Source organism: Phaethon aethereus, assembly GCF_964289735.1.
Source record: "Phaethon aethereus genome assembly, chromosome: 15".
In the NCBI taxonomy this organism is placed as follows: domain Eukaryota; kingdom Metazoa; phylum Chordata; class Aves; order Phaethontiformes; family Phaethontidae; genus Phaethon; species Phaethon aethereus.
In genome coordinates, this window is record NC_138591.1 from 16056693 (window position 1) to 16070153 (window position 13461).

A 13461-nucleotide genomic window follows, 5' to 3' on the forward strand; every position below is an offset into this window, starting at 1 on the left:
CAGAAGGGAAAATAAGGGCAGTTTTCTATTCATTCTGAATAAACATATTCAGCATATATTGTCACTGAGAAAGACACAAACCTACTACACAAATAAACTCTGCAAATTTACTCACTACCTTGAGGTCACACTCTTATCTTTTTGCAGATTTTCATTGATACTAGCAAACGTTTGCTGTCTGCAGGACTGTCATTTTTCAGAACACAATTTACTGAAACTTAGTCTTCAATCTTCTCCAAATAAATTTAAGAACAGTAACTCAGAACGCAAATTTTTCAGAAAAAGAGCATTTCACGTCAGGGGTAGGACAAGGAGAGAGACTCAGAGCACTGTCATAATATGAATGAGAAAAAATGAATTCTGCAAACAGCACAAATAAAATACCTCCAGGAATCCCATGAAGTCCCTCCCAACCTAAATGATTCTGTGTTTCTGCAAAATGGAGAACATGTCAGCATCTGCACTAAGGCTGCCATTGTGAGCTCTTACCTTTGACAGCGAAATCATCTTCTCCAAGGTTTATAGTATTTAATCCCTCCCTTTTTACACATCTGACACTTCTCCTTCCACTTGTAGGGTACTGTAAGCTGCAGCAATTTTTGTTAGAAAGTTGCTCTGAAATGTCCAAGCCCACACCACCATCCTTTCTGGTTAGCATTTGGGATCTCTCATCTTCATTTGCATTTCTACTACTGGATCTTCCCAGCTCATTTCTCTGACACTTGACATCCTCATTAGTCAGATTTGAAAACTTTTTCCTGATTCCATCTGGCTGTGTTTGAAATCTCAAGTCTAAACAATGTTCTGTAGCGAGCCAAGGAGGCTTCTGCTTACTGGAAGTAACTTGATTATTCTCTGTTACTTGGGAAGATGACTGTAACCAAGAAGGAACTGCACCTGTAGAATCTGACAATTTTCTTCCTATTAGCTTTTCCATTTGCTTGCTCAAAGTAAGTTCATCATCAGATTGAATATGCTCCGTAACTGCTTGTCCTGTTGCATTCTCTTTGGCATCTTTTATACAAACTTGAGATGGTAACACTTTCAGATCATGCTCTAACTCAGGCAAATTTTTCTTTGTAAAGCTGACTGAGTTCATTTTATGCTCAAGAAGATTTTCTTCTGGCAGAGATTTACAGTTCAGTGAAGTACTGTTTGACTCTAAGCATTTAAAATGTAGGTCTGTTTTCTTCTCTGTGACTGCAGGTGCATTTACTTCTTTGCCTTCATTTGAAGAACATGCAGAGATATCTTGTTTGTGATCTGTAAGGTCAATTGTAGTGCTATGGTCAGTGCGGAGATCTCCAGAGGCTCTCTCTAATTCACCATCAAATACAAGGTTCTCATCAATGTATAACTTCACCTTCTTTGCTCCAACATCAAGCTCCTACAAAAATAAAGTATGAAGATTTCAATTAAGCTGCTCAAGCATTTAGATATCACTGTTCTGGAACTCTGACATTTGAACACTTAATCAATAAACAGATGAAAACAATTAAAACACTGTATCAGTAACATGCTTTTGAATACTTCTTAATCAAAAGCTCAAACAACTGAGAAATACTGTGGAATATTTAAGATTCTATTTAAAAAGACTAAAAACCCTGCTAGACACTACAATGAACCATTTTGGCTGACAAGGCTTAAATATTTAGAAAAGCTTGAGCAAAGAAGCCTAGATTAAGTATAATTATATTTGATCAGTATATAAATTCCAGAGGCACATTTTGCTTCAGCATCTTTAAGATTCACCACTTTCACGACAGGTTCCGTAGCAAACAACCATCCAGATCAAAGCCACTAGAATTAAAAAGAATTATAAAGAGTTATAGAAATACAGGGCTGGAAAGGACATTAAAAAAAATCATCCAGTCCACCTCTTTCCACTGAAGAAAGTAAAATAACCTATACCATTGTGAAGAAATCTGTTTTTAACAGTTTTCAAATAATCTGCCTTGATAGCCTATTCCAATGCTTAACTAGCCTTTTAAGTAGAAGGCCTTTATCTCAGACACAACTCTGCCACTCATAACTTTATCTCTATGTTCTCCTTTTCTGTAGCACCCACTAAAGCCTGATTTTTTCCTTCCATTGAAGTTGGAACTAATGTTCTTTCTATTCTCTTTATCATTTCCATCTAACCGTTTCTCCCTCTTCTCAAAAATACTGGTATCTTCAAAGAAAATATAGAAGATGAGACAAAATCCATCTCCTTTCTGCCCTCTAAATTTCAGTAACGTGTCCATCATGTGGAGTCTTTAAAGACTCTCTGTTCTTTCCTTATTTTCATGGAAACTGAGCAGCTTTTCATTAAATAAAGCAGTTTCAGTTTCATCCCTCTTGCTCATCTCCTGGATGTCAGTTCTCCTTGAACACTGATTTAAATTTTCCTCCACTCCCAGCCTAAACCAGTTACTCCTTCACCTTCAAGTATAAGGGTCTCTAGTTCTTCACTCCTGCTGCACTCTTTACAGCTTACAAGTCTTTATAGCTTCCATTCTACTGCCTTCCAAATAATAACATGTAGGAGGCAAAAAATGTAATATGGATCTACACAGGGGGAAAACCAGAAGATGCGGGTATAACAAGAAAGCTACAGCTGAGGGAGGGGAAAGTAGGTGTAGGAATGTGAGACACATTCCTGATACATTGCTGATAGAAAAAGATAACCTTCACTAACTTCTCAGAGAACAGCTGTAAACCCAGTTTAATTGGCCATTATGTCATGGCTGCCTGTGTTACTCCTGGAGTATCATAAAGTGCTATATGTCTGTACTGACGCATTTGGCCATAAAACACGGTATTATTTTCCCCTTGAACAAGGACACTGCTAGATTAAGCTAATTGGGGATCAAAACACTTTAATAATTATATATATTAAAAACTAACTACATGGCTTCGCCTGAAATTATGATGGGGAAGAGTAAGACTATCAGGATGCCCCAGTAATGTTATTTTGAATCTTTTTATGTCCGGACCGTTAATGACTCCCTTAAATGCTAGAGATATTGGATACGCACAGTTGAATTTGGGATAACTGCAACATTTCTACATAATATCCTAGCCTCTACTTCTATTATGAATACCCAAACCTTAGTTCTGTGTTTTTACCTAGGAACAGATATAAACTGCATGGAACCACAGAAATACACACATGCATATTTTGAAAGTATTTGTCAAGTTCACATTTTTAAATTAAAATCAGCAACTTCTTAAGAAGAAAATGTTTTTAAATTAATCCCACTCCACCCATCAGTACTGGAGGAGAACAGGTAGACAGAGAAAACATTACAAAATGAGATGGTGGAGCTTATTCTCTCTGGAAGAGGGACAGCCGAGCACAGAAAAGGGCCAGTACCTTCAAAATTACTATTCCAGTCAGTGGGAAATCTCTTTCTCTGAAGTTTTGGAGTGCCTGGGATAGGAAGCTTCCCCAAAAAAGGTGTCCAAACTGTATCAAGATAAACCAGCCAAAACTACAGATATTTCTAAGGCAATAGAGACAGACCGAACTGGGGCAGGCATTAATAAGAGCAGATAGCTCAGAACCATTTATTCATGAAGCGCCAGTAAAAGAGCTAATGAAAATCTCTTGCACCAAAATTCTAAGCAGATTGAGGCCCAGGCAGGAAAAATATGAACAGATCTCGGGGACTCCAAAAAAAAATGTGCAGACACAAGACTAAGAACTTCCCTTTTTCATTCCCTCCCACCCCACCTCTGAGTTTCCAGTCGCTTAGTGATTAGATGCGGTGGGAAAGTCTGACAGAATTGTTAGCTTCCCTAGTACCCCTGTTTAACTCCTCTTGAGCACGAGGAGATTGGAGAAATCCCTTCCTCACAAGTAATTCCATCAAGGAGCCACACAGTAAACAAACACTCAATACTTCATCCAAGGCAGGTTTTCTTCCCCTCGCAGATGAGTAATTAGAATGGCACAATGTCTCAAAACAAGCAAGGAGGTATGACCAAGGTCAGAGGGAAAAAAATGAAAGATTCTGTGAAAATAGTTCTACGGTTTCTCTTGCCATTCCTTCCCAGCTTGCACCTTCAGCCCTCACAGAGTGCCTGCTGGGATTGTGCTTTCCAGTGAAGCAACAGGGATGGTATGTCTGTCCATTTCAGTGATATTTGTGCATGAAGGACAAAGCTTAAAACCAGAAGCACTTTTCTGCAAATTACACCTGGACAGACAACTTGAAGTTGCCTCTGCCTGACTTCTCACAGAAAAGTGAAATAGAAGGAGCAATGGAAAATAAGTCAAGAACGAGAAGAAAAAAGTTCTTTTATAAACCTAATTCTGCTGGAACGAAGCTGCTGCATCCTTACAGACAATGCACCGCAGCGGTAGCCCAGCACGGAAAAAAATCTTCAACTCAAGAGAATGTACATGAACATACGTACAGGAGGAACACACACATGGGCAATCACTTGAAGGAGAAAATGATCCAACTGGGGAGCAACTAGGACCTTCATGCATTTAAGCACTCCATTCACAGATTTGTGAAGACATACAACAGACATTATATTGGGTCTTATGAAAAGAGTTTTAATAGCATCAAGTACTGATGCAATTTCAAGGCTGTAGCAAGTATTTGCAAATGCCTGAATATTTCAGACAAACTTGAAAAGAACTTACACTTGATCTGTTCTGGCAGTCTAAAAATGACCTCCTTGTTCACAGACCTCATCGGAAGTAAATAAAGGCAAGACAAAGCATTCTCTGAGACCTCCCGCGTAAGACACTGAATCAAGGAATCTATGGCAATGATGTAATCTGAATTTACAGCTTCCTTCAGACATATTTTTTCTACTTCAAGACTCAGGTTCTAGAACACAAACATTTACAACAATCCAAAAGTACTGGCTTGAATTAATTTTTTGTCTGTTTTTTTAAGAAGTACTTGGGCACCTCTCACTTATGTGGTTTTTGGGGGACAGAAGGAGGTTTACAATGATTACCAAAAAACAACACAGAAATCTGGCTCTGGATTTACATTACCAGGGAGAAAACTGTTAGTTAATTATATTTTTGGGTTTTATACTTCTCAGACAAAACTTCCTCATGACAAATTACAGAATTAGGCAGAACTGTTTTGTATTATTCTTTTCATCTTAAGGATAATGAGACATTTCTTTAGTCAGTGCAGATTGCTGCAATGCCACCAAAATCCATGGGATTATACTCCTAATGGATTTTACAGCTTGCCTCAAAGAGTTTTATTAAAAAAACAGTGCCCTGAAACACAGAAATACATTTATGTGTATTTCCTATATTATATTCAATAGGTTTGGTAACAAATCATACTATTACCTCCAAAACCAGCAGTTGCTTTTGCACTCTCTCATGATGATGGAACATTCCGTAGCCCACATTTTAATAGGAAAAGCTATTAAAATTCCAGAAGCCAAATATAAATCATGTTATGGTAAATTTGTTTAAGCTGTCCCTTCCATGGCCATTTCCATATGTATAATTACCATATGTGCTTATATAAGAACATGGCTGAGAGCAAAACCAGAGGGATAAAGCCTCTTACTTATAATCCAGGACAGCAAATCCTCTTTGATCCAGTACCTGGGATTTTTTTCTTAACATTGCAGTGTATAAACAGGAGTAATTTCCATGGTGACATTCAAACACACAAACAAGATACCATCTGCCATGAGAGGTCTCTCTTGTAACACTGGATTACTTGGTTTATTATGAACACACAGTTAGCATACTTAAAGTGACAAAACCAAAATCAAGCAACAGTCAGCCTATTTATACCTGTATACATGAGAAAACATATATGTAAACACATACTTATTTATATTGTGATACAACAACTGAAAGTCCTGAGTATTAAGATGCACTTACCTTTGTATCTTTCTCACCACAGTAAAGGATTAACTGACAGAATATGCAAGCCTTTTATTAGGTCATTAGAGATCTTTAAGAGCTTTGAAAGAAAACACTAATTGCAACTATGAAAACATTAACACTTACAATTAAGACAAAAGCAAATTTCAGAGTAGACATGGACCCCTCCTATCTCCCTGAAAATGGTATCCATTTTTATTTCATGCTTTTGGAAAGAAGATCAAACTGAGTTTCCCTAGGCAAGGTAGAGCGTACATACAGAGGAGTTGAGAAAAGACTACTTACACAGGGAGTTGTTGTGTTGTAATTCCAAATCTTGATCTTGGATATACCAAAGTCATGTGACCGGCTAGGATTGCGGATAACAAAGTAAAGTTGGATGGGCGGATGGAAAGGGCACATCCAAAGGAAGCTTTCCTTCGTGGTCTAAAAACACGTACAAGCAGACTGTCACTAAAACTCTTTCTCCTTAAAGCGGCATATTTTAAGTAACTCACCACCCCACAGAAAAATATACATCGATTAGAAAAGTAACCACTTAATAAAATCTACTACATTAAGAGCAAAACTTTAACCTCATTTCCAAACAGTAAATCCAACTCTCCTGCCTGTAAGACAGCTCACAACAACCTGACAATTAGATAAAGGTCAGCTGCTCGCTGTCCCAGTAAGACATCTGCATGCTTACAAATGACAGGGTCACAGCACGGCCAGTTTATTTTAATCAAATTAATCAGCTTTGCAGGGACTAGAGGGGATCACTGAGCACAACGGACAGTGTGTAATCATTTTATGATTTCTTAAAGTGCTTACACTTGTTTTGCCCTCTAAAGAGGGGAATCTTATAGAATTTTGCTTCACTGCCTCTATTTTAATCAGGCTTTGCAGACAACTGATTTCACTTACAGATCTATTCCTTAGAGCTATATATAGGACTCTACACTTGAAATTTTCTAAGATATCACAGAAACTCCCAACATGAATTTTACAGACAACTGACAATCAAGACATTTTAAAGTACCAAAGAATGTCTAATTCTGGACATTGTTCAGAACTGCTACCTCTAGGAAGAAGATGTGTGGCAGCTCAGAAAGAAGCAAGGAGTAAAACGTTGCAAAATCAAAATGTTGAATATTAATATACTTGATGTCAAATGTTGCCCCAAAACAGAGATGAACAAGGGTGCAAAGTAAATATACATGCAGACAACATTTCAGTGATTTGAGATTAGCAGATAAATCAGCTCCCTTTCTATTTTCAAGGATACACAGTACCTATAGTCACATAGTAGGCACACAAAGTCAGTGTTTTTCCACATCCTTCCACTTTGAAATGAGTTTCTCAGTTTTTCCTGAAGGCAGTAACTACAAAACTTTCCTATCGAGTACTTTACATGTGCGCCTAATGATGGTGAGGACAGAGCTCTACCAGGCTGTTCAAAGGTATCATCACTTGTCAGAGTGGTCATCTAAGTATTTCAAGCTCTGAGGGTTCACAATGTCACTGTCCCAGAGGCCTCTCAACAAGCTTTGGGAGACTGTTGTTGCTTTGAATGTCAGTTTTGGGCATAAACAGCCATAAGAGTGACAGACAGGTTTAATCCTTTCTATGTATGAAAAGAAAGAAGCCTCTTAACATCAGAGAAATGAAGGATAGCCCTCGAACCAGTGTGAACTCAATTCCAGGATCAACTTCAAAGCTAGATCATGTTACTCAAGTCATACTATGAATAAGAATGATTAAAAAAAATAATTTCCTAACAGCGGACAACACCTGAGAAGCAATCCATCTCCAGACCTCGCAAGTCAGGACCTGATGCCCTAGAAATCAATAGGTTCTGGTGTGTACTGAGATAGTGCCAGAGGTGCCCTCCTGTGAGAGAGATTCAGCACCAAAATGGACTCTGGAAAGACATGTTCACGATTCTCAGTAGCTTCTCTGTAAAGTTCCACATGATCTTCCCAACAATAGAAGGCATAACAGAGCCAGGCCTGAGTATTATGTCTTGAGTCAGAGGCAGCTGTAGAGATCATTTTGTTTATCAACGGAAGGAACTGCTTAGGACTGAGAATACACAGACTCACAGGTGTTACAGCCTCTGTCAGCGTGTCAAAGATACACCACCAGAAATTGAAGGCACCTTGATGAATCCATGCCAACACTCATGAGACTCTCATGTTTTTTCACTAAGTGATGGTGATGTCTTTGCCTTCACAGGATGTACTTGAGTCTGGAGTTCCTGTCTTTGCAACTAGCACTGAAAAGTCTAGCCCAAAAGTTTGTTGAACCATCAGGGTGAACCTGGTATGTCAGGAGGAGGAATTACATTTGAACTGGACCAACGGAAAAAAGTGAGAATGAGAACCTTTGGTCTTAGATTTTGTGGGAGACTGGCCCCTAAGACACTCCTTTGTGTGGACACTGAAGGTATAGCTGATGAATAGTAAAGTAAGGCTCAAGCACTGTGAAGAAGAATGACGAGGGTCAATTCACCATTGTGAAGAAATACCTTTGTTAGATATTTCTAGAATTACGGTTCCCTGTCCTCGCTATTCTGAGGTTTAAAAGATCTATATATGCATACAAGAATCAAAAAAGTTTACGGAAAACAATTTCAATGAAATGCCTAATCTATGTCTTATTAAGCATTATATTTCATCAGGCACTTTCTCCTTAGTTGAGAGCGCCTGACCACAGAATCTTCATAGAATCATGAAGGTTGGAAAAGACCTTGAAGATCATCAGGTCCAACCGTTAACCTAACACCATCATGCCCCCTAAACCATGTCCCGAAGCACCACGTCCACACGTTTTTTGAACACTCCACAAGTTTTTTGAACACTCCACAAGTTTTTTGAACACAGAATGTTCTGATGATGTTCTGCCAGGGATTTTTTTTTTACAGCATATCATGAAGTACAAGGGAGGAGACAATTTAAGTATTCTTCTTAAAAGTATTGCAAGGGTAATAAATAGACTAATAAATAAATAAAACCTCTGATCTTCAAGAAGAGTGTATCTATTCTCAAAGACAAATATACACCTAAATTGATCAAAGAGGGAAGTGTTTTAACCATGATAAAATGAGTTTTCCACAAAGTAAGTTTTTATGTTAGTGTTCATTCTGTTGAAAATATTAGTTGCTTGGAGAGTCATTAATTTGTTGTTTTTTCTAATGCACCCAAAAAGCTTTCCTGTATGATTTGAAATGTACACAAACTGGAAATGCTGCTTTGACTTCTGAAAGAGTCTGCAGGTCAGTTATGACATATCCTCATTCTAAGGCCATACTCCCTGTCCAGATTGCATCTTCTCTGATGCAGTATCTTTCCAGCTTCAAGAGAAGAGATTCGGGTGTCACAAAACAAAGGAATATATTAATCAATGAAATATAAAACCTCATTACTTAAGAATAATGGGATATATAAATATATGAGAAATGCTAAGAATAACAGGTGTATAATGGATTAATGAATATATTACTACTATTAGCAGCGAAGTTCCCATACCTTCAGATCACAAGAATTACTTAAGTTTATCAGCAGACATAACATACTGTAAAAATATGAAATTCCCTAAATTCCCTGTCCTTACAAATACTATGATTATATTACAGTACTTTGAAAACTGAATGTGTTTTTTCATCCAAGACAAAAACCACAGAGTTACTAGGAAAGGAGGCAGAGTTAAAGCTGCCTCCGTCCATTTGCTGGGTTAATTGTCAGGCAAATTAATTAAATTCTGTCCTAAACCAAAATTATAACCAAATACCAACATCTTGGATGGACTGGAATGGTTTCCTTGGAACAAATCCAAGGAAAGTTGGATTTGTTAATAATAAATAGTAGCTGGGTTTTTTGAACTATCAGATAGTTGTTATGCAAGACAGGTTCAAAATGCAATAATGTTTCTAAACAAAAACCCAGTGATGGAATATTAAAGAAATATTATAATGAGAAATTTTCACATCCAGGACTAAGGTGTCTTACATTTAAGTTCCTATTGATCAAGCAGCACAAATCCCCTGGGTTGTCAGCATTTCGAATGTCCACATCATGAGGAGACACAAATATCTTTTCGTTGCATAAATCAAAGAACTCCACCTCGCTCAGGCCCACGTTTACTGGATTTCCCCAGTTAGAAAGAAGTTCCATAGTCACATAAAAGGCATCACGTACTTCCATACTGGTTGTCATCTGGACCCAAATGAAATATGGTATAAAATAAGTGACAAAACAATAAAAAGTGCAACAAAATAAAGACTGTTCAGAGTACAATACTGATAAATCAGAAGCAAAAACTTGCAAACTCAAGGCTATCTGGATCACATCCAATCATTCTGGGTTCTGCATCAACTAATAAATCTATGGCAGGGTAGGAGAAGAGAACTTGTCACCCTCTTAGATTCCAGTCCACTCCAAAGCCTAAGGAGAAAATGGCTCTCTGTTCTTTGTCCGATTCCTTTGTCATTCTGATGAACAAAGAACAGTGGTAAATTCTCTTACCCTGCCATAGGTTTATTAGTTGACGTGGGGCAGAATCAGTGGAATACAGATCATTGAATGTACTTTCATTTCAGTAATACTGGGAAGCATCAGTTATGGTCCATATATACACAAACCTTCTCTCTCAACACACAATCTACTTCAGATTTGTCATCAGACAGGAACATGTGATTATCACAGGCAGAATGGCTCTCAGGCTCCTGAAGGACTTTCAGAAGTTTCTTCTGTTGTCTGAAACACACATATTCTTTTATACGTTACTCATAATTCTTGTAATTTTAAGAAACGGTGTTGGAGGTGCAAAGGTGAGGAGATGATAGGATGAACCCACACACCCCACAGAAGAATCCCTTGTACCCCCACTCTGACTGACAGCTGTTGCAGTATTCCACCTTAGATACACAGTTTGCTTAAAAGACTCCCCAGTTCTCTGCTGGTTCTAAGGCAGTCTGAGAAAGTAAGAGGGAGATGTTGGCAGTTCCCTGATGCACAGAGACTGGCCCAAGGCTGGAACCTTCTCCCTGATTTGCTTCTACTTGCATGACACCTCAGGTATCTAAAGATTATCAGGTATAGTGGTACACGACACCTGGTAGTGTACTGAAAAATATCCCTTAAAAAAAGGAAGCTAGCCTTAAAGAAAATATATATACCTGCTTCCAAAAGGGCAAATTCTCTCAACAGCTTTTGTGACAGCAGTCCTTGTCTGGCTTTTTTCTGGAGGTTCAGCCATTGCAGAAGCAACAGATGAAACAGAAAATTTCTTCTATGTAAGAAAAAGATGAACATGTTTCATTCACATTGTTCTCTACATACCAATGAGTATCAGTCTGTGTTTCCGGAATAAATACAAGTTTGGGCCCAGGTCTAGTCTCACCTAAGCTTAACTGACCTGTAACTCTATACTGGGTTAAAGCACATTTAACAGGATTAGTCTTGACTTGCAATGAAAGAGTTGAGCTTGGAGCTTGATCTTCTATGTGGAAGAAAAGTAATGTAAAAGCATTCTCTGATGACTATTAAAAATATATATACATATATATCTGAAATCTCATTCTGTACATTTGGCAGGACTCAGAGTTGGACAAAGCTTTGGCACAGGGCTGCCTAGACTTCCACGTTCTCCAAAAAAGGATTATAAAGACTTTTAAACCCCAAACAGCTCAGTTTTATTAGAATAAGATCTGAATTTATTTTTTTAAATACAGAACTATCAGTAGTGACTATCTAAAAGAAAACAGAGGGAAAGTCCTGCAGTTCTTATAATGCTGTGGGCTCTTTCTCTGCCTGTATCCCACTCGTAAGTATAACCTGCTTCCCTTGTTATTTTTTCTAAAAATTTGTTGGTAGCTTCTGTCAGAGACAGAATACTCAGCACAGTGAACAACTAGTCAGACGAGGAACCGCAGTCCTTCTGTTCTTTGGTCACTTCCATTTCTACAATTTTTGAAGAGTAAGAGAACTTTAAAATGCTTAGAAGTTAATCACTTTTTTAGTATTAAAAATTCTGCATTGATATACATTTAAATATCAAAGGCCAAGTTTCACAATCCTTTAATTGTGTAAGCAAAATTAAATTACTTCTGGAAGATTATTTCTGTCAGCTTTAAGACTGAGAACTCACAGCGGGTTTTTGAAACTCCATCTCAAGTGTCAGGATAAAATTATGTCTATTAAGTATTATTTCATTATTTTTCATTTAAGCACAACAATATTAAAATTAGTCCTAATGTTAGCAGGAAGATATATTATGTGAGAATATTCAATGGAATTTGTTCTCTCAATCACAAAGCTATAAATATCTCAAAAACAAGAGGAATAAGATTGAAAAGTTGACCTAGATAGTGAAATAATATGTAAAGTGCTTACCTATATTAAAAGAACATTTTCACCTTTTCTCCCAAACAGAACTCCCCAGAAACCTAATGTTGGCTCAGCAATGACAGTGGATATGTATTCATGATAGCATCAACTCACAACTTCAGGGAGCAGCAGCTTAGGTTAAAGCAGCCAGCAGTCTTGGAAACTCTCAGAATTCAAATGAGTAACTCCAAGACTGTCTAGGCATACCTCTTTTCCTTCCTATAAAAATGAGTCTCCTAAACATCAAACTAGAAGCAGACTTTGAACACATGAACACTGTCCATGACAGATAATTCTGTACATTTCAGTTTATGCTCAAATTTCTTTATGTACTTTCTGTTAGAACTGAATTGCTGCTTATGCTCAAAGTTCAGCTGGGACTGTCAACACAAACCTCCTCTATTCTTTAACTTAATGGGGAATAATGGTCTGACCTGAATTAGAAGGGAATGGATTTTTTGTTGATTTCCTTGTTTATAACACAAGTTTTTAATTGCTTTAAAACATGGTTGTTGGAGATAAGAGATGTACATACATCAGTGCAGAAAAAACACACTGGCTCCTCGTCACTAAGCCAGCAGTATACACGACAGCTCTGCTCCAAAAGCAGACCATGTATTAACAGGGAACAGTGCCCGTATTAATAATACTTCAGTAGGAAGGTAGGATTTATTGGTATGGAAATCACACATTATCTTGTTTAAGAAGCTTCCGGAATGAAAATGGCTCAAACAGGCCTGCAGCTGTGCATTTGACTGTATAGACATATAACGTGACTGGTCTATCAGTTGCTCAGTGATCCCTGAAATCAAGAGAGAGCTGTGAGATGCCATCCTGAGGAACCAGATTAAAGAAAACCACCCTATGGAAGAATAATATAAATTCAATTACGCTTAAGAGGCATCACCATTCATTCATACACAATCTTAATGTATAAGAGATTGTCATTCATGGGGGTTTTGCTACTTGATCAAACAGCCCTTTTCTGTATTTTGCCATACCTTTTGAGGGCTTGTGGAAACTGTCTGCCTTTGCAGATCTCTCTGCAAGACTTCATTTTCAATTTGCATTGCTTTAACCACAGCTGAAACTGAGAGATCAGGATCCTTCTCACACACATTCTTTCGAGCTGCTGAAAGTGGTCTTTCTGGTCTACTTAATGGTCCTGCCACCAGAAGAAGGAAGGAATATTCATTTGTCTGGACATACAAGTACGGAACATTACAA

At 37.8% G+C, this 13461-nt stretch overlaps 1 protein-coding gene across 1 annotated transcript in view; it reads right to left on the bottom strand.

Annotated features, from left to right (window-relative positions):
* KATNIP (katanin interacting protein) overlaps window positions 1-13461 on the bottom strand; it is a gene marked incomplete at its 5' end in the record, with an annotated part of 62826 nt that overhangs the window by 32270 nt on the left and 17095 nt on the right. Inside the window, 6 exons of the mRNA XM_082006503.1 lie at window positions 490-1387; window positions 6152-6292; window positions 9856-10062; window positions 10488-10602; window positions 11025-11137; window positions 13236-13399. Of these exons, the coding sequence (XP_081862629.1) occupies window positions 490-1387; window positions 6152-6292; window positions 9856-10062; window positions 10488-10602; window positions 11025-11137; window positions 13236-13399 (1638 nt within the window). The remainder of the gene's footprint in view (window positions 1-489; window positions 1388-6151; window positions 6293-9855; window positions 10063-10487; window positions 10603-11024; window positions 11138-13235; window positions 13400-13461) is intronic.